Source organism: Protopterus annectens, chromosome 2.part1 (genome assembly GCF_019279795.1).
Source record: "Protopterus annectens isolate FY-2018-M chromosome 2.part1, PAN1.0, whole genome shotgun sequence".
Lineage (NCBI taxonomy): Eukaryota > Metazoa > Chordata > Ceratodontiformes > Protopteridae > Protopterus > Protopterus annectens.
Window position 1 is genome coordinate 387,940,427 of NC_056729.1, and position 23,008 is coordinate 387,963,434.

Genomic DNA, 23,008 nt, shown 5'->3' on the forward strand with positions numbered 1-23,008 from the left:
CGATGCAGCGTACTCTTTGATAAAGTCTCGCTGCAGTCGAATGACATGTGCCATGTAGTTCAGGGACCTTACAGAGAAGGTCGCTGAACTAAAGACCCGCTTTCTGAGATGGTCCATCGAGCGAGACTCCTTGCTTGGGGGATGGACCGAGGGACTCTCTTGGGCTAACTCTCTCTTGGTGGCTGCCGCCACCAACATGGCATCTATGGGGGGTCCCTTGCTTCAATGGAATTTCTCTGCCGGAGGGCTCAGGATCTTGTCGGGATGTTTGGGGACTGGCTCCACAGTGTCTGGCTCCTTCCACGCCCTAGTGGTGATAAGGTCCACTAAGGGGTCGGCCGGAGGGGACACCCAAGAGGTAGATGGGCCTGCTTCGAACGCCTCCAGGAACATGGATTTGTCCGAGGAAGCCTTGGGGGCAGACCACCCCCCTCTTATCCTAAGCATTTCCATGATGTCATCCTTGGGGGGGTGACCTTGGGGAGCCTTCCCCCTCATCCAAATCCGTGTCTTCTGTCAAGGACTCGGGGGAGTCCACGTGCCTCCTCTTACACTTCCGCTTGTGAGGAACATCCTCGGGGGGACTGTTCGAGGACGACTCACCAGCAACGTCTTGTTCCAGGGGAACGACCTGAGATGTCAAAGCAGGCCGTCCCTGTGGCCAGGCGACGGAAGCCTACCCAAATGAGAGGGAGTGTGGAATGGAACCGTAGCAGGGGGCGGGGGCCTGGATGCACTCAACAGAGCCTTCTCCACCACATCGAAGGCCGAGGGAGAGCCACTCTCTCTAGGATCCGAGAGCCGACCCTCAATCGGATCCGATGGATGGATCAGAGCCGGCGCCGAGATCACTGGATCCGAAGGGCCAGTGTGCTCCGACCTGGACGGAGCTGAAGGCACACCAAACCCCTCAGATCCAAAGCTCAGAGCACGAGAGCTTGGATCCGACAAGGACGGATCCGGAAAACTCGAAGGAAGAGTTGGAGCCGAAGTACCAGACACTGTCGGTACCGACCCACTCCCAGCTCCAACGCTGCCCGGCTCCAAGCGCTCCGAACCCGGGAAGTGGGTCGGAGAAGGAGCTATCGGGGCAAAGAAGGGTGTTGAGCTCCCCCCCGGAGGGGGGGGAAGCAGGAGCACTCCCATCTGCATTTGGGCCTGGATGAACGTTCGCATCACCCGGTCCAAATCAGCTTCAGAAAGGCTACGTGTTGATCTCGATGAGGCCACCGAGGCTGGCCGGGAGTGCTGCCTCGATGACCTCGACAGAGATCAGGTCTCCTCCTCCTCGGGTCCCGGTGAGAAGCATGGAGACCGGAGCCAAGGAGGAGGAGACCTTGAAGCCGTGGAGGAAGAAGCCCGCTTAGCCGGGGGGGCCGAAGCAGAGGCCTCAGCCCGCCGCTTGTGGTGCTTCTCCCTCCATTTTTCTCTCCTGGCCTCCCTCTCCTCCGGCGCCGAAGTGGGAGATTGAGTCCTGGCCGGGGGGAGGGAGGCAAGGAGTGGCCGCCACCGAAGCCTGGGAGGAGGCCACAGAAGCACCGGAGGCCAAAGCCGAATCAGGGGGCAAAAGTCCCGCCAGGATCAGCTTAGACCTCCGGTCCCTTCAGTGCCCTGGGGTTGAATGCTGCACAGATAGTGCATCCAGAGGAAAGGTGTTCAACCCCAAGGCACCGGACGCACCGAGTGTGGCCATCCGCCGGGGAGAGTTTATGGTCACACTCGGTGCACTTAGAAAAGATTGGCTTTGGGGCCTCAGACATTCTAAAGAAAACACACTTGCTAGGCCCCAAACACACCACACACAGAACTACGTACCAGTGAAGGGGAGGGTAAATTTAACTAAAAAGATTCAACTATAAGGATTTAACCAAAGGGAAACCTAACCACAACACACTCGTACACTTAAAGTAACAGAAAAAAAGTTTTAAACTTTTTACAAACTCTACGAAGACCCTATGAACCAGGAGCTCAAAATCTAGCTGCTGACCAGAAGCGCGGCAAACTAGATCTGAGGTCAGTCAGGGTTGGCAGGGGATTATGGGTAAGGGGAGGAGCTAGGAGCTTGGATCTAAGCTTTGTAAAGTTGCCGGGTCAGATCCGTATCCCACAGTTTGCAGACCAAATGAAGTTAACTACTTCACATCATGAGTTAAGGAAATTCTCACAAACTGCAATGACTGCAGAGCATAAGAAAGATAATTTGTGAAGGAGTTCATACAGTGGAGTCACCTACAGCTTTTCATCTACATATGGGAACACTACAAGGTCCTTCTCCAAAAGGTGATATTTATACTGAAATGATGCCGGCCAAGATAAAAGTGAAGAACTCTCCTCTACTGCTATCAGATTGTTGTATAACAGCAAGCAATCATCGTCTACAGACACCATCCAAGCTCACCTACTGCGGAAGGCTAGCAACTGGACAGATGCTCAGAATATAAACAAAGAGAAAGGGGTGGGGGAATCTTAAGTGAAAGAGCTGCTCTGGTCGAATTTTTAGTCAAATTTAGAACAGGAGTTGCTGTTAAAAGGATAATTAGTAGGGCATATAAAATACTGCATGATAACTATAAGAGTCAATCAGAGGAATTGTAATTTTTTTCCAATCTCTTTCCAAAGGAACAATGGGATGACATATGTATGGCTCTCAAGTATGCAACACAGTCCAGAAGGTTTTTTTTTTTTTTTTTTTTGCTTGGACATAACTGCATAGGTATTTTTACACTCTAAGCAGTCTTCAAAGAATCCTTTTATTGTTAAATGGCAAATGTAGGACGGAGTGATGGGAACTTACGTTTTTGGAATGTAATGAGTTGGCAGATTTAAAAAATTCCCTACAGAGTACTTGGTCAGAAATATTGGGAATCAAATGGCTGTAATTAAGGAAATGATTCATTTGAGCTGGTTTATATTATATGAATTGCTTAGGCATAGTAAGGTCCTGTTAAGTTTAATTCTGCTGGTTGCCAAAGAAAGCAATTCTTAGAAAATGGAAATCAAAGTCTAAACCAACTGTATTTGAAATACTGAATACTGTAAATGAGAGAAAAGAACTATAAGAGGGATCCTTAGAAAAGAAAATAAATTACATAAAAATTAATAGAAATTGTGGAGAAAATACATGCAGAATAATATTCAAGAAGACGAGTGAGGTTTAGAGGAAAGCAGGAATTGAGCAATTTATGTAATGTTGCACTGATGATGGTTATGAAAGAAAATATAGGTGATATATAATGCATGTAAATGGAAAAAATGTTAACATGCTTTGTTTCCTTTTCTATTACTGTATGTTTGCCTAAATCTTAAGTGATAATTTAATAAAAATGTTAAAAATATTACACAAGTAAAAAAATATATATGTACTAAATACACCTGTTAATGTCACTTAGGTCCTGGATCAGAAGGCATTTTTCCATCTTCTTTGGAATGAGTAAGAGCTAGTAAAGACCCCCCTTTACAGTGGAGAAGAAAGCTCTACAGTGCTTTTCTCCTCTTAAGAAACAGAATCTGAGACTGTTACAGAAGTTCTGTAAAGACTGAATGTCTTCACAGAATATTTCTTAACAGGAGAGAACCCAGGAGTTTTAAAATGAATTCTTTTGAGACCAAATCCAGAACAAGTACTGGAGAACTAGGCTCCTACAGGCAACTCAAGAGGTAGTAAGCCTATCACACTGCATATCACACTGACCCCATAAAGCTTGACTTTTGGAGAGAGAGTCTTAATGTGTGCCCCTAGAAGGGGAAACACTGCCTGACATGGCCTATTCTGTTTTTATTCAGGTCTCAAAACCCCTTTGGAGCCTGGGCTGGCCTAGATGAAGCAGAAAGGGACAAGAGATGGAACGTGTCATACATATCCCTGCAGGGTAATTAGTGCCTGCTTCCTCCTTAATTATGTCTTCAGAAAGATACTCAAGAAGGAATGATCACTGCAAAAGGTCATTCCAAGTGACCTGCTACAGCTTCTCCATAAAGGAGGGGAGCTTAACTCATGCCATCTGGAACATTTATGTAACAGTAGCTGCTGCCTCAGCTGCAAATCAATAAAATCAAAACAGTGGAAAACATAGAACCTCACAGGGGAACCCAGATAAAACTATCAAGTACCCAGCTGCTGAATATGCAAACAAGGACCTCTAAATAGTGACTATATATATATATATATATATATATATATATATATATATACACACACAAAACAAACCACTGCTTCTCGGCATTTTAAACAATCTCAAAACCAAACTACTTAATTATGCAGAAATCCACAAATTCCAGTGTGAGGATATTACCCCACACATCCAAACTCTAAATACACAAACTTAGAGGTCACATAAACTCAGAAAAAAAGGAAAAAAACTTGGCATCAATATAAAGTTCTCTCTTCTCTGACACTGTACTTCTTCTGAATTACTATGCAGTACACTGAGCACCACAAACACTCTCCAAATTCGGAAAAAAAGGCAATTTTGTTATGCACTTTTCTTACATAATAAAGATGCTTAGAGTTTTGTTCATCAGCTTTCAGCTCTGTTAAACCTTAGTCTCATGCTATATCATAACAACAGTCAGTACTGGCTATCATGGAAAAGCAGTAAGAAGGTAAAGCACCTTTAAAAATTAATTTTATTTATTTTTTCAACATTTGTTAACTGGGAAAGTCCAACTTGGAACAAAGCCAATTTTCAGCGGAGGTCCGGGGTGACCCACTCCAGACGCATGTTTTTGTAACATGGGAGGAAACTGGAGCACCCGAAGGAAACCCACACGAACGCAAGGAGGACATGCAGACTCCATACAGAAGGCACTCCAGCCGAGAATCAAACTGGAGAACCTCTTGCTGTGAGGCGACAACGGTACCACTACACCATCCTATTAACAGTAATACATATAATAGTAATACATTTCCCTGTCATACAAAATGTGGCACAGTAAAGTGTCCAACAGCTTTTAAAGATATTCATTTGGAGACACTTCACCTTTGGCTAACATCTGTGTGGTAGCAAAGTGTTTCATGGGTTTCAAAGTTATGAATCTCTTTGTGTTCCTACACTTTTTCCCCTCCCTGTAATTAGTAGTACATTGGAGCAGTTGAAGCTCCAAGTATTACAAAAAATTATGATGCGGTTTCTCCAATAATGACCTGGTCACTATGTGGTCTTGACTAATGTGTGAAGATTCACTTGGTTGAATTGCTTTTCACTCCACTCTAAAGTTACATTTCTTGACATCCATGTCTCAAACATTTAACCTGTTTAGGAGACCCGATCATAATAATCCTCTGTATTAGTAACGGATACTGTCTCCACACCTAGCTTCTTAAACAGAACAAACATTTTACAAGCAGCATTTTACACTCCCTTCAATACACTATAAGATTCACTATTCATCAGTTACTATTACAAAGCTTTGACTACAGGTACACTTGACAACTTGTGCCCACTATACTGACGCTCCATAAACTGCTACATGATAACTCAACAGGTTCACATCAGAAGGGCTAATGTCAGTCTTCTCAACATTCCCTAGCAAGTCAAGGACCTGGGGGATAGGGGAGGTGAAGGGTGCAGACTCCCTAGGCTCAACTGGAAGCCTGAGGCAGAAGACAGGGGAGTGTGCTAGAGAAGTGACTTTGTTTCTTGTGAACGGATAACAAGTATGAGCTCAGTCCCTTGTTACTGAAGGGAACGGTCTCAGTCAGTGTTAGAATAGAAGTACCAAAATGGTGACCTTCAGTGGAGGAAGATTTTAACAGTGCCTGGCTTCCTGTTCACCTGTGTCCTTGTCCTCTACAACCACTGCCTAACATTAGGTGAGGGACCCTTCTGCCAATTCCTGCACTGCAGTCTCGAGACCCCAAGGCACCCTATATGAGCTGTAACAGACCTCAAGCTTCTTCCTCCTCTAACTACAGTAACAGGGTTAATGGTCAGATGCTTCCCAACTCTGGGACCTTATGCATTCTTCCTAAGAAGTACAAGCAACAACTGTATGGGTCCTGGGTGATGGTCTAACTTCGGGATAAAATGATGGAACTTCCCCTTGAAGCATACTTTGCCAGATACGAACTGCATCATCATAAGCAGGAAATTACTGGGGGAGCAAGACGTTGGGTGTGCCCTTATAGCAGTCTGCAATAACATCATAGCATACATTAGTGGAAAGTGCATTCATCTCAAGTGTGGGAGATACAAAGTGATAAAACTGTGCTGACGGAGTGCTCTCAGGAGGATCTCAGCTTTGTCAAACACTGCAGAAGGACCCCTAAAATAAAGTCCATTAATACATCATGGCTAAATCCAGTCACCTGTATGGCACAGCAGTAAATTACTTTTATTTTATCAAATCAACCATCTGTAAAACAAACAGATGCATGTCTTTGTAACATGGGAGGAAACTGGAGCACCCGAAGGAAACCCACACGAACGTAAGGAGGACAGGCAGACTCCGCATAGAAGGCATTCCAGCCGAGAATCAAACTGGAGAACCTCTTGCTGTATGGTCCCAAAGGGCATCTCAAGAGCTGGATGATGATACTGAAAACAGGCAAGTCACTTAAGGAAATTTTAACATTTCTTGCAGGTAAAGCCAGCTTTCACTACAAGGAGGTAGATTCTGCAAAAATATTAAGTCTCACAAGCACTACAGGATGGTTTCTCTTTAAATTTGCAGTAGAAAACAAATTCCAATCTTTTTTTTTTTTTTTTTTTTTTTTATATACAGCCTAAGATAACAATTGTACTAATTTATTTTGCACAAGTTGTCAAGGAATCAATGTGAGCCACTCAGGTGAGACATATAAAACCCATTATTTAAAACAATATAAACTTCCTAAAAAAAATTCACGCAAGGCATAAATTTAACACATACTAAGGACTCTGCAAAAATATCTTCAGGTAAATGAAACACAAGGAAACATTACCTGCATAACTTCTTCCTGTGCTCATAGAGGATGGAAGAAGTGACCATTTGTCGGTTGTTGGATTATAATATTCCACTGATGCTAAATTACAGGAGCCGTCATCCCCTCCAACTACATACAGAGAGCCATTGACAGCACAGACACCTTCAGAATAAAAGTGATGTATTAAACTTATGACACAAATAATGCACTATTTGCTTACTTTTAATTTGCTTTAACTGAGAACTTCCACAGCCATTTTCACTGCATACTAGACATTATTCACCACAGCTGGTACAGTAACTACAAAATAGAAGATCAACAAATGTGCGGTTATACATGTTTTAAGTATATGACATTTGGTCAACTGTACACATCCACATAGATGCCAGGAAGGACACCTTTCTAGTTATTGCACTACAGTATTCTCCAACCTGTCCCAGTTTAATTTCTAGCTTCATCTTCTCTTCACAAGTATATTTTTTCAGTATTGAACTGCTCCTCTAAAACAGTGGAAAGGCTAACACAAAAAAGTAACAACAACAATAAAACACTGTTTAAAATAAAAAAGGATAACAACAATAAAACACTGTTTAAAATAAAAAAGGATAACAACAATAAAACACCGTCTAAAATAAAATAATCTGTGTAGTTAATGATATTCTGGCCAAGATTTTCTCATTTTTTAGCTTACAACACAATCATGAATACACTACTACAATTTTCCAGATTTATCCTAGCTAATCAACTACTTTCCCTGTAAGTACACTGTGAAAAGGAGTGTCTCAGATCAAGAGCATGGCATGAAAAAGATAAATCATATTACACTGTTTTTTTAAATGTGAATGAAAGCATAATGCTACCTGGAGAGGACAGCTGAACACAATCCTACCTGGATGCATTTCTCACAACTGCCTAGATTTTTAAGTTTTTGGTTTGCTCCTCATAAAATTTGTTGTTTTCTGGCAGATCACTGAGGACTGAAGTCACTTAATAATAACTGACACTTGAGTTGCAAACTTAATATCCATCGGAAAATACATACAAACGAAAACCTATTATTCCAGCAACTTTAACAAAAGCAATATTTAAAATCTGTCCCTGTTTTTGGACGTTTGTCTTTAGGCTGTGTCCAGATTTCTTGCACTAAGAAGTTGACGGGTATGCCTGGAAGTACCAATGCCTTTACTATATATGAGACAACCTCAGCCTAGGGAACTGGCTGCCTGACAAGAGCTAAATCATAACATGACTTATGCTAGCCTAAGGGTAACAGTGGCAAAAAAGTAAGTGTGAAATGAATGCTGTTACCCACTACCGTAGTCATTTAATCAAACAAATACTTTACCTGATAAGAAGTTAAAAAAATCCCTTGGTATAATATAGTTAATCATAGGAAAGTAACACAATGCTAAATGCATTGTAAATAAGCCTATCTAGACTGTGATTTTATTTGTATCCCCTACAAAGAAAATAATCACAGTGCTAAACAATAAGCTTCACAAATGAGGAAATATGAAGCTTCTTCCTTAATAGGAAAATTTTTGAGACAAATGCACAATATTGTAAATAACTACATTTGTGTATTATCACTTTGGTAAACAGGATCAGAGTTCTAAAGACTAAAACAAAAATTCCATCACTTAAGATTAATGCTTTTCTTTGAACATCAGTACCAAACAGAAGAAGAAAAGTAATATACTGCTCTCCATTACTGATACAGACTTTACAGGATTGTGAGTAATTATTCTACAGAGCACCATTTAGCAAGTAACCAATAATGCCTGAAAGGGTGGGTGTTACTGGCGAAGTAACAGACTGCCAACAGTTGCCTGGTCTCTACACCCCTGGAAGGTCTATTATTTCCTCTAATGCCCATTTTAGAAGGCATTACTATGCTTAGATAATAGGCCATTAAATTGTGCCATATTATTTTTAATCAGTGTGACACTGCCAGCCCAGCTATATGGAATTTTGTAAATAATTCTATGTCATTTGTGAATATTGACATGACTTGTACAGAACTGTATGCTATGTACGGAGCGTCAAGAATGTAACCACAGCATACTCTGCTGGAACACAGAAGATTAACTTGCAAAGCTGGGCCATAAACAAAAGATGTTATCTCTCAGTTTTAGTTCAATAGCAGGCACAATGTCTAATGCTAGAAGTTTTTCTACTGTCTAGAAAGAAAAGTAATTACTACGTTTAAAATGTGAAGTGTTTTACTGCATTATGACTTCCTAGCAGCTACACAGTACTGAGCAAATATCTGAGAGATGTATTTCTCACACAGGGATGTTAAAATTCTATTGGTTTCTGGTTTAGCCTGGGAAATGAAGTCAGGTGACAAAAAGTGATGTCATCCAGGCTAACCCAGCAGTAATGTTTGATATTAACTTAAGAACTCTCTGAGAGTGAGGCGGGGCATTTTGTATTTTGTCTTTGACCTGGAAATATCCACTCATCGTCACATCTGCACTTGCTTGTAAGTAAGATTCAGGGAATAGCATCTCTTTTAGATATAGATAGGAATAAAGTAAAGATTAGTTTAGATGTTTTCTGTATTTATTTGAGACTGTCCTGCAATGTTGTTTTAACATTTTTCCTGTGATTTTGAACTCTGAAGTAACTGTGGTTGTTTAATAAGCATTGATTTGCTCTTTTATTATTTATTATTAAATATATTTAAACCCATCTTTGTGGCTAATATTTGAGAGACATATTTAAGCTTTTAGAGTACTTGCATATGTATTTGGTGACACTGTACAGGCCACTCCTAAATAGTCTTGAAAATCTTGGTCAAAACTACCATTTAGATAATGGTAACATTACACAGTCAGATTGGACAACATTTGTAAGGGCCTTATAGCAGCTGATAAGTAGGGTGGCTGCTGGCAGCTGGTACTACCTTATAGTTTGGACAGAAGGGGCATAGCTAGTAAACCTATGCTAGCCTTTCCCAGGTGTGTGTGAGAGTTTGTATATCAATCATATCTCAAAGTGTGTGTGTGTCAGCTACTTGGGCATGGACACAAAGCACTGGTTGGACAGAGAGGGCACTGGAGGTCTTAACTTGGCCACTCAGCTGCGATCTCAACCCTACAGCTGTGCCAGTGGGAGTCTTACTGGGGATCTGGAGAAAGAGTGAGAAACCAGCCCCAGACTGACTGTCTGTGTGCTCTTAAAGGAAACTGTACTTTACTGTGTGTGTACTTGTAATCCTCACATTGTGTACGACCCTCACTGTTGCCAGTGGGGAGGATTGAGGCTCCTTGATTACTATGCCAGAGCAGGGGCGTCACAATCAATATATATGTATATATCTATATCTATATCTATATCTATCTATCTATATATATCTATATCTATATAATCTATATCTATCTCTATCTATATCTATATATATATCTATCTATATCTATATCTATCTCTCTCTCTCTATATATATATATATATATATATATATATATATATACATATATACACACACACACACACACACACACACATTTCTATATTTGATGTAAAATAGTGCCTCTGCGTAATGTGTCAAAGTTGATGTAGCATATTTAATTGTTGATAGGGGAAGTATTTTATGTCCAAAATATAAGTTGTGTAAATATTTAATAACACACACACATGTACACATGCAGAGGCAGACAGACAGACAAACTCACAAAGAAAGAAGCTCATACATATATACACATACACAGATATACCCACAGAAAACACAGAGGTATGCACAGATCTGTCCAGCAATTAGAGTTTCATTGTGATCAAATTTATAAAGTGCATGGCATTGTAACATCTACCCCCTCCCTGTGCTGTCAACTGTTCCTGATTTTGGCTTGTTCTTGCCATGTCTCTATTTTCTGGTTAATCACTGAGAATTACAATTGGTCAATAAAGCCAGACATTAGTTTATTTCATACTTCTTACTGTTCAGATAGTGTGTGTTGATGAAAACGTTTGCTCTACTTCTGCCCTGAATTCATGAGAAAAGAAAAGAAAAGGTATTCACTCTCCCTCTCACATACATACATACATACACACACAAACACAGGCACTCTGTCTCTAAACATATAGATTACTTATAACACCTTTTTGTTCACCTTGCTAAATATGAGTTTTTAAGATGCTTAGCAAGGGAAAAGTAAAATGGCTAGTCCTTAACTGCTCCTGCAGTTACTTTTACTTTTTATTTATTTTGTTTTTCATTTTATACTTACTAAACAACAAAGTAGCATTTAGAGAGTATTAAAAAAGTTAGACATTCACTTTTTTCAGTCCAAGCTGTACTGTAATTAATGCGAAAAGCTACGTTTTAGAATTGAGTTTTTGTGTTTTTAAAGAAATAGAGTCATTGTACCAGCTCTCATCTGTAATGCCACTGCTCTGTAAACACTAAGCTCCACTCTATGGCATTGTTGTATTGCTAGTTGCACTATTTTTATCCTGACATGAACCCCTGCAAACTGAGCCACTTGTCTGTGTGTTATAATTTAATCCATAGACGGTGCTCAGAGACAATGTTACATTCGCTAATGTGAGTGTTTGCATGCTATCAGACTTGTATAGCATTCCATAAGTTTCATCTCAACTGCTGAAAGATCAAGTGTGGTTCATGTGCACTTTGCCTCAGAGCTTGTATTTGAATTGTCATGTAGCACTGTATTTGTAATTGCCTCTGCCTCTCTACTTCATGCATATTTGTCCTTACTATACACACATTTCTCCCTTTTTTATTCTCCTAACTGATACATTCTCTCTCCCCTTTTTTTCCACAGCTAGGCTACCCTTAAACAGACTATTTACTGCAGCTCAGCACCCCTAGAGACACAGAAACACCAACCCTCAACTACCAGGCTTCCTTCTGCTCACAGCCACAGCCATTCAATAAAAGCACTTGCATGTGCAATTCTCACTGCACCTCTGTTAAAATTAGCCAAATAATTAACATTTTTCCCTATCACTGCTTTCCTTCATTCTAGTGGCAAGCTCAGGTGTACTGGGCCGTACTGTCCCCACTCCTGTCTGTACTACCCTAGACCCATCCTCATATGTTGGCCTGAAGTAATCCTCTCAACATCAGTAAACAGCCATTATCCTCCCCCCACCATCCCGTCTACACCTACCAGAGCAGTGAAAACAGTTACATGCTTAGTTACCCTTATGGTTATCTTTACAGATAGACTTTGGAATTTCTGTCTCCTGCGCCCTGGGTCAACCCACTCCATTCACCCTTTGCTTCGCTTTGGGCTCACTCTGCTCCCCTACCCTGCCCCCAATTTCCACCCGCCCCCACTACTGCTACATTTATTCTAACCATTTCCCCACCCCTCATCATCCACTATCCAGTCCACACCAACACTAGCCCAACCCCTCCCTTTCAGACATACAGTCAATATATACATCACTCACATCCAATCTCCTGCTACCTACTCTCCCCACCCCCATCCATCTTAGTCCAAATCTTGATAATCCACTACTAACCACCAATTCAACACCTGCTCAATATCCATGCCCTCCTAACTCTTCCAAACCCTCCTTACCCCCCTAACCTTGATATTTCTATTCCCTTATACCATGCCACCTCTTATTCTACCAACCATTCCCCCCTCACCTGTCTCCCATACTGAAGTACACAATATATATCACCACCCACTACCAAAGTCTTCTACTCCATCTACTCCATCCCCCCCATCACTTTAACCTTAGAATTATGCCAAACACAGCAATACTTCATATGGCAAAACTCATAATACACTTACCCAATAATATAAAACAAAAACAAACCCCCTAGTACTATCTCTCCTCAACATTCTCTACCTAGCAGGTGACATTCACACTAACCCTGGACCTAACTCATCCCCAGACAATACTCTCTCTCTAACCACCCCCCATAAAACTATTCAACTCTTTACTCTCAACACCCAGAGTCACTGCAATAAAGTATCCAACTTTCAAGCCTGGCTAAGCCACAACCAACTAGACATTGTAGCAGTCTCTGAGACATGGCTCAAACCCCATATCTCAAACTCTGAAATCCTACCCCCTGGATTTCAAGCCCTCAGGTGTGAACACATAAATAAAAAAGGTGGCGTTGTCATCATAATCTACTCTAACCTACTCACTGTAATCCCTTACCCAAACCATATTTCTCAATTCGCTAATGCACAACTAGTAGCATGCTTACTAAAAATGAATACCCATAAAAGCCTATGTATCATCACCCTATATATCCCACCCGGAAATATCACCCCAATCCTTGAAGAAATTCTCTTATAGGCCTCAACCAATATAAACAATGAAACATATATACTAGGCTATGTAAACATAAATTGGGATCACATCAATAACTCCACACCCTCCCAATCTATAAATCTCTTCAACTTTACCCAAATAATTAATTCTATAACCAGACCCAGTAAAGCTAAACCCCCAGGTTCTACCCTTGACTGGATCCTAGTCTCCCATCCAAATAAAATTACTAACTCTGGCACCATTCCTGACTCCATCAGTGACCTCCTCCCTGCCTTTGCCCTTCGCAAAACCTCCTCCCCCCTACATCAACATCACTACATACACACAAGTAACCTCAGTAATTTCAACCCCAACATACTCTCAAATTCCCTCACACAAATGAATTGGAACATTCTAAAAACGCTTCTTCTTGACAATGTTGTCAACTATTTTAGTTCCAGTTTTCTAAATACTCTAAACTCTCTAGCACCAATAAGAACAAAAAGAATAAAAACCAATACTGCCCTATTGGCAAACAAAAGACACCAAACAGCTTATGTGCCAAAGGGACAAATCCTGGAAACTATAACAAAAAATAAACTCCCAAAACCCTACTTCAATACACACAGCTCCCTAACCTCATAAAAATAAATAAATAAATAATTGGAGACAAAAAAATCCTACTACATCAAACTCCAGTCAAAATATTGCAAAAAAACTCTAAACAATTCTGAAACACTATAAACATACTTCTCAACCCAGGCACTAAAAACAATCCGTGCCCCGACCCCAGCAAATCTGATCAAGAATTAGCCTCATTATTCAACTCTTTCTTTATTAGCTCAATATCTGAACTAAACAAACCTTCCCCAACAACAATCTCTTCTCTTTGTGTACTTCCTCCTCCACAACCCCCCCCCCACCTACTGACCCCAATCCCCCCATCTTCGACCTCAAACCCATATCTACCAACTATATAAAAATACTTCTCTCTAAAATAAAACCCTGCTCCAATGTCCCTGACAACATGCCTTCATATTTTCTCAAGTCTGCTGCTGATGGGATTGCATTCCCTATTAGCATTTTAATCAACAGATCCATACAGGAATCCTATGTCCCCAAACTCTGGTGTACAGCCTATATTCTACCTCTCCATAAAGGCGGCAAAACCCTAATATCTCAAACTTGCGTCTCATAGCTATCCTCTCCCCAATCTACAACATCCTAGAAAAATGCATTCATCTCAAACTTATGCCTTTCCTAACTGAAAAACAAATTCTCACCCTAACCCAACATGGATTCCAACCCAGGCACAGCACTATAACAGCTCTTCGCTCATTCCTAGACACAGTCAATCGTGCCAGAGATTCCGAGGAAATAGTATCCACACTGCTATTAGAGCTCTCCAAAGCATTTGATACTGTTTCCCATACCCACCTTCTGAGCCATCTTTCAAACCTAAATCTCTCTCAAAACACCCAATCCTAGTTCTCAAGCTACTTGTCTGATAGATCTCAGGCTGTAAAATGGAGAAAAAGTATCTCTCCTTTTCTCCATACTCCTACCGGTTTACCTCAGGGATCCATTCTTGGTCAAATGTTGTTCAATATCTTTATCAGTACCTTTCACTCTGCCATTCCCAATGCCCAAGTAATCCCATATGCAGACGACTCAACTTTAGTCTGTTCCGCCACTAATGTCCCTGAGCTTCTAACAAAGACCCAGACTGCCTTCTTGATCACCGAGGCCTGGATGCTCCAAAATCACCCTTCCCCTAAATGCAAACAAATCCAAAATATTAATATTCCTACCCTCAAAATACTTCCCGTTTGACAAAACCTATTTCCAAATTGTAAGTCAAAACAACACTCCAACTGAAGTCGCACCCTCTGCTAAATTACTTGGTGTAACTATAGATGAGCACCTAAAATTTGACAACCACATACTTCAAAACATAAAAATAAACACGAAAAACTTGGTATGCCATACAGGAACAATCACTTCCTCACACCTCATACCAAGACACACTCACCTCTACTAACCTCCTCCCCACCCTAATGTAGGGTGCTCCCCTACTATCCAACCTATCTACTTCCAACACTTCAAAATTAGAAAATTGTTATAACAAAATTTACAAATTCGCCACTAATACCAAAAACTCCTCCCATCACTGTGTTGCCCTCCACTCTCTAAATTGGCTAGAATTTCCAAACTACCTAGATTACCTCTGACTTAACACAGACTGCTGTTCAACCCCACCAAATGCCCGCCCACACAAACATCTTACCCCCCCCCTACATTCCAAACAAAACTTTCAGATCTGAACACCAAGACTTAGTGTTCACAAAACTAACCATCCACCAGGACAACTACTCCTCTCTTTTTCCTTAGCCAAAAAATGGAATTCTCTTCCTCCCAATCTAAGGACAATGCAGAACATTGAAAACTTTTAAATACAGTTTCATTCTTACCTCTCTTCTAAATGGAAATGTACCTGCATTCTTCCAACCTAGCTCATCCCTTATCTTCTCTTAAATCCCTTCTAACCCTATCTCCAAGCTTTATTCCATCAGCTTTACACTAACTTTCTTAACATGTAGGTACTAATAATGCCCACCAACAATCTGCCTTTCTAAACTGCAACCTTTCTTAATCTTGAAATCTCGCTTGTTCATCTAGGTTATTATAAGCATGGCATCAAACTTATTAATGTTCGTGACATGATAACTACGACTGATTTTCTTATGTGAATATTGTAAATATTCTTCTTTGATTTGTATATGTATTTGTATTTTGCATTTGTTGTTTTACTTTTATTTTATATCTTTACTTATATTTTGCATTGTGGAGCTTTTCTCCCTGGGCCTCCACTGAAAATGGTCTCTCAGGGCCCAGTGGATTCTATGATCTTCAAACTGAAAATAAAGAAATAAGCCTCTAATACGTTGCTGTGAAGCGGTGGGCTTGTTTTTTATTGGGCGATATCTGTACATTAAAAAAAACTGTTGGAGAACATTTGTTCTCCAATAAAGTATCAAATACAGTTTGTCCATTATCTTAGTATAGTTACTTCATCTGATAAAGAAATTGACAGAAATGTTAGACAAAGCAGACAATTATACTTGCTTGGTTCTCCAGTTCATTTCTAATCCGGAGTGATTTCTGTGTACAGTCTGCACATCTTCATTGTGTCTCTGTATTTTTATTTAATTTATTTATGCATGTAGTATGGCAATCACTGTATGGGTGCATCCTCTGAAGAATTGGCACCCCATTTAAGATGAACTTCTATGCCAGCAATCACTTAATGGATAGGATCTGGCTCCTGTTACCCTGCAATGGATTAAGAGGGTAAGAGAATGAATGAATTATGATACTGTGTTTGAAAGAAAATTGTTTGGATGCTACTTTTAATGGTCTCAAGCAATAAAGTACTATAAGCATATTGTACAATGTCAAGTTTTTAGTAGTAATTATACTATTATTTAACAGAATTTGGGGGGGTTACCTCAATAGGATGAAGTTAACATCCTTTAAAGAACAAGCACTACAGTTAATGACTTAAATTTCTCTAAAATCTGATAAACAATTCTGGGTTTTTTTAATGTTATTATGATGGATTTATATCTAGTTAAATTACGTTAATGTTAAAGTAACTTACCCAGACTTTAACCCAAATTGAGGCCCAAAGAATCATTAGCATAAAATAACTCTAAAGCATTTAAAAAAAACTTTGTAATCCAGTAATACATTTAAAACTAATGAACTTCTTAAAATCCCTGCAAAATTTGAAACAAATAACTTGTAATAATATATTCCTAGAGATTTCAGACACTAGATACATTTATTTCATTATGTGTTACTAGAAAATGTTGAAATAATTGGAATAGATAAATCAAAATGATAAAACACTGAAAGAAAAATATGCAGTTTAACAACAGCCATTCATGGAAAAAGAGAGCTTGTGTTTTGTGTATATGGTAATATCATTTTCTTTAGATCAGGTCTCAAGTATACTGTTTTAATTAAACGTTAGTACACCTCGTCAGTAAATGCTAGTCATGCACATTTAAAATACTGATAAATTAATGTAATTAAAATCAAATGAATTGGCACAACAATAACTATTAGATATAGGGAAGCAAATAGATGCATCAGTATTTAAATTAACATTTGAAAGAGAAGCAAATTTGTTTGCTACATTCAAAGTATGATACATGACTATATTCTGAGAGTTAGAGCCAGATTCCTAAACAATGTACTCCACTGAGCAGGACTTTAAGCTCTACATAGGTGCACAAGGCCCCATCTTCTTCACAAACTGAACTAACGCCATGAAGCAGGCTCACACAAGTGGTAAACCTGCGCTACTATATCCCAACCAACTTCCCCCATGTGCTAATGACTGCACCTCCAGATAGTGTGTCATTCAAAGACTTATGATACTGCTGTACAACCTGGGTTCCACAACATGAGCTGTAGGACCCTGGTGGTATGCAAACAGTAGCAAAATCTGCTATGGCTGCAACAATCCTCCTTCCCTGACATTATGCTGCCCAAAAGACATTGCTGAACAACATACTATTTTCTCACAGAGTGAAGCTCCCTTTAATCTGCAGTGTATGGCAAAATAATTCCTACCAGACCAGCTATGGTATTCCTTACAGCGCAGACCACTCTGCTAATGTACAAACTACCCTTGTTCCCCCTACCACCACCTCTACTGATGCTAGCGAACTCTTGCCAGTGAGAAATTACTCCAATATTTGCAAGCATAAACAAAGACTGATTTCACTCATGAATCATAGGGTCATGGGTATGTACTAGGCTAAATACCATTAGGGCCTTTTGAAACCAAATCTCTGATAAGTTTGGTACCATTGATAAGTGCAAGCAGGGACTTGGGAGATGAAACATTTGCAAGCAGGGGCCTCACAGTTGAACCAGGTGCCAAATTCATGCCAGCTGCATATGAACATTACAGTTTAATGCACAGCTGTGTACTGTAAAGCATATCTTACCAACAGCTGCTTTATAGAGTACAGTTTAGGGCTGTCAGGCTACAAACAGCTATGTCTAGTTCCAAACATAGGAGTATCTGTTACATATCGGATTCCATGTACTTCAGTATTCCATTTAGGAAAATGGGACAATGACTGTGTCTCGGAGAATACTGCAATTCATTTCTTTGAGTCACTGTAGTCTGCAGCAACATGGTAAAGACAATATATAGACAGTATTAACTAGTCTTCACACTATCTTATTGAACATCAGTGTCTTCATCTACAAAGTGTCAAATTACTGTTAACTTCAAAATCCAAACAAAAACATTTTGTAAGTGAAAGCAAAATAATGCTTCTAAATACAAATTAATCAGAAAAATTGCACATTCATCTTTGTCTAGTTATGGGTTTAACTTTTAGTTTGGTCTGAATTACCTCCATTTGATGGTTTTGAATAAAGAAATCTGGTAGCATTTATAAACAAAGCAAGTACTCAAAGTCAAAATAATAGTTCACTCTACAGAATGCTTTAGATGAACCTACAGAAAAAAGCTGACTTATGTTTACACTGAAAACAGTTAACTCGAGAGTAGCACATTGGTAACAATGCTGACACACAAACATATCATTGGCATTAATATAATGCAGAGTCCTGCAGCAGACTTACTTTGACACAAGCCTGCCATGATTCCGAAAGACATGTTCTTGGTGTAAGTGACTTACTCTGGTATAAGGCCTATTTATAAACCAGGCCTACACCTGAAGCTAAATTCCAAAAGACTTGATCTTGGTATAAACACTTGCTGACTGAAACGGGGATACAATTTGAAAACGTATCCTCTACATGGAATGTCTTTTAGGAAAATCCAACAAGTTAAACTTCAAGATAACAGCTGAATGATCTGATACATATCTGATAATGTTAACAATATTTAATTAAACCCAAATAACATGCAGAAAATAACCTAAAAATCTATTTGAGACAAAGACTTGATAAGCGCTAGAAAAAATATGGAACATTTCTGTTTTTCTATTCATAGCAATATTTATCATCAACTTCCAGAAATTGGCAAGATACCAATAATGCTAGTTAAATTAGTTAACATAGTTAACCTGTGTATTGAGAAATCATAAAACTGCTGTTTCAATTCTAACCCTTTAAAGTTATTTAACAAAATACATTTTCTATTTCAGATTCAGATTCCCATCAGTCCAATATCTAAATGAAAAGATTTTTTTAATAATACTGCAACCACTGAACTGTTTTTGGAGTTTTCAGCTGCTCCATACATTTTAGCTAAGACATATTAATCCCAACCTACTAGGATTTCAGCATTCAAGTTTCCAGAATTTACACAACATAAGCTCACCTATTAAAAATTAGATGAGGAAAATGTCTGTTCAGCTTCTGAATACCATTAAAATTCCAAAATAAAATAGTAACAGTCTTGTGAATCAAAATAGAACAAAATACATACATACAAACATTTAAAGCATGGGCATTAAAGCCCTTCTAGCTTGTCAATATGTCAAAACAGTTAGTTGTACCATAACGTTAGATGTATGTAGTTCATCTCGCCTCACATTCTTCACTTGTGGGTTCGGAGCCGAATGTTGGCTCTGACTCGGCCTATTTACTAGCTCGAAAGTCTTTGATTGGCTGGGCTAAGATGGTATCCCACAATACACTGCTCCACATCCCCAGATCTAGTTTGCTGCCAACATAAGTATTGTATCCATCGCCCAAACATACACACACACCCATAACAACGAGGTCCAACAAATTATCCAAAGGGACTCTGTAATGTCAAAAGTACAAGGAGATCCTCCAAATCCTCCAGGTGTGGGGGACGGTGGTTGGGAGTAATGAAGAATGTGAGGCGAGATGGACTGCATACATCTAACGTTAAGGTGAGTACATAACTAACTGATGTTATGTAGTCCTATCTCGCCTACATTCGTCACTTGTGGGACAGCGTCCCTAGCACCTACATCCTGGGTGGCTCAATGGAAAATACTCCTGAGCACCGTGGAGCCAAAAGATGATCTGCCCCTGGACACCACATCCAATTTGTAATGGGAAACAAACATGTGAGGAGAAGCCCATGTTGCAGCTGCACATATATCATCCATCGATAATCTGGCCTGAAAGGCTGTGGAAGTGGAAACTGCTCTGGTAGAGTGTGCTCTGACTGGAAAAGGCAGGCTCTTTCCCCCTGCCTGATAAATAAAGGAGACGCAACCAGCTATCCACCTAGAGATGGTGACCTTGGAAACCGCAGACCCCAAGCAATTCTCTGAGAACGAAATGAAGAACTGGTCTGATGTCAGCCAATCTTTAGTTCTGTGTAGATAAAAGCATAGTTGGCTATGAACATCCAAAAGATGAAACTGGTACTCTGCCTTATTGGAGAAGTTGGGGAAGAAGACCGGTAGCTCAATGGACTGATTAATATTAGATAAGGACGCCACTTTGGGAAGAAAGACGGATTTGGTCTGAGAGAGACTCTATCTTTATGGAATACCAAGTATGGGGGCTTGATTGATAGGGCCTGGAGTTCTGATACTCGTCTAGCCGATGTGATCACTATCAAAAAGGCAGATTTCCATGTAAGAAATTTTAAATCGCAGGAAGCCGTGGGCTCAAAGGGTGGGAGAGTGAGGGCCTGCAGAACAAAATTGAGGTCCCAGGGCATAACCGGTTGAGATACTGGGGGACGAAGGAGAAGAGTGCCTTTCAGGAATGCTCTACACAGCCTGTGTGCCATTAAGCTAGGTTCATAAGCCACATGATAATTTGAAATAGCCGCCAGTTGAACTTTGATGGTGGCAGAGGCAGATCCTTGGTAGAATAAATGAGATAAAAAGTCCAACACAGAGTCAATGGGGGCTGTGTAGGGGTCAATACCTTTGGACTGGGCCCATATCGAAAACTTTTTCCACTTGCTATAGTAGATCTTCCTAGTGGACGGCTTATGAGAGGATGAAAGAATATGGACCACGTCTGGAGAAAAATCATGACACCTGACTACGGATGGAAGTGGAGTAGCCAGGCGGTCAGCCGGAGGGTCTCCAGGGAGGAGTGGAGCTGTACCGACATATGTGTCAGCAAGTCTGGATGAGGGTCCAGAGTCCAAGGAGCATCCACGATGTACGGCTGAAGGAAGGGGAACCATATTTGTCGAGGCCAGTGTGGCGCAATCAGAATCAATTTGCTTCCCAAGGATAGCGCTTTCTGAATCACCCTTGAGATAAGGGGAAATGGAGGGAAAGCATACAGCAGACCCGAGGGCCAATTGTGCGCAAGAGCGTCCCTTGAAGATTCCCCCGGTGGGGGGATCAGCGAGAAGTAGTTGCTGCATTTCACACTGAGGGGGCTGGCAAACAGATCGCAGCAAGGCTGACCCCATTTGCTGAATATGCTGTCCGCCACCCGGCGGTTCAGGGACCACTCGTAAGGCATGAGGATCACCCTGCTTAGCCTGTCTGCAATCACACTGGTTTTCCCCGGGATGTGCGTTGCCACCAAGGCCCGTTGGGAAGCTATCGCCCAATTCCACACTCTCATGGCCTCCCCGCATAGTGGGTACGATCTGGTTCCTCCTTGTTTGTTGAGATACCGCACTACTGACATGTTGTCTGAGTGTATCGCAATAGTCCCTAGAGGGAAGGACATCCTGAAGTGCCTGCAACGCTAGGAGCACTGCCGTCATCGCCAGGACATTTATGTGCAAGTCTATCACGTGCTCCTGCCATGTGCCTTGAACCATCCTGCCGAGATAATGCCCCCCACCCTATCTGGGAGGCATCCGTGGTCACTGTGGCTACCGGGTTGGGTGGAACAAAGGGTTTCCCTATGTTTAAGTTGTTGGTGCATAGCCACCAACTGAGGTCCTGCTTGCATTTGCCTGTGATTAAGATAGAATGGGATAGCAGTAGTCTTTGGAAGGACCATTGGACGAATAGGAGCCATTGTAAGATCCTCATATGTAACCTCGCTAACGGGACCATCATGATAGTGAACGCCACTGTCTCCAGTAACTGAAGAACTAGTCTTGCCCTCACACGTGTCAGAGACATCATCATCCGAACCTGTCGTTGCAACCCTGTGATCCTCTCCATAGGTAGGAATGCTCTCAATCGAACAGTGTCCAACTCTGCTCCTATAAATGAGACACGCTGTGAGGGTAGCAAGGCAGATTTTTTTCCAGTTTATTGTGATGCCTAACTGGTGACAAAGATCGATAGCAGTATCTCTGTTTTGAAGAAGTAGATGCTTGATGGGGGCGGATAGGAGCCAGTTGTCCAGGTAAGGAAACACCTGGAATCCTTGACGTCTCAAGTGAGCCATCACCACTGCCATGCACTTGGTGAACACCCTGGGTGCTGTGGTGAGACCAAAGGACAGGGCTCGAAGCGTAGATGACATCTGGATGCTCTGTCCATTTTGATGTGGTAATAAGTATACTTCAGGTCGATGGAGCACATCCATACTTCCTTTCCCAATAATGGGAGAATCAATTGTAGCACGACCATCCGGAATTTGGACTTGTGTACATAATGATTGAGTTGGCTGAGATCCAAAATGGGTCTCAGGTCCCCCGTTCTTTTCGGCACCAAAAAGAATCTCGAGTAAGTCCCTAATCCGATCTGGTCTGGGGGGACTGGTTGGATGACTCCTTTTTCTAGCAGCTGAGAAACCTCTGTTGCTGCATGACCCCTTTGACTGGGTGGAATGTCTGGGATCCTTTTGATGGGGGGGGGGGTATGGAGTGAAATGGGATGGTGTAACCTCCAGTGATTATCCCTAATACCCATCTTTCCTGGGTGATGTTGACCCAGGCTTCCGGATACAGGG

The 23,008-nt window shown here is 41.0% G+C and overlaps 1 protein-coding gene across 2 annotated transcripts in view; it reads right to left on the reverse strand.

Moving 5' to 3' along the window:
• Nucleotides 1-23,008, reverse strand: part of KLHL2 (kelch like family member 2) — a 1,417,988-nt gene that overhangs the window by 165,655 nt on the left and 1,229,325 nt on the right. For both annotated transcript variants that reach the window (XM_044062211.1, XM_044062210.1), the window contains one exon: nucleotides 6,923-7,066. In XM_044062211.1, coding sequence (XP_043918146.1) covers nucleotides 6,923-7,066 — 144 coding nt within the window. The remainder of the gene's footprint in view (nucleotides 1-6,922; nucleotides 7,067-23,008) is intronic.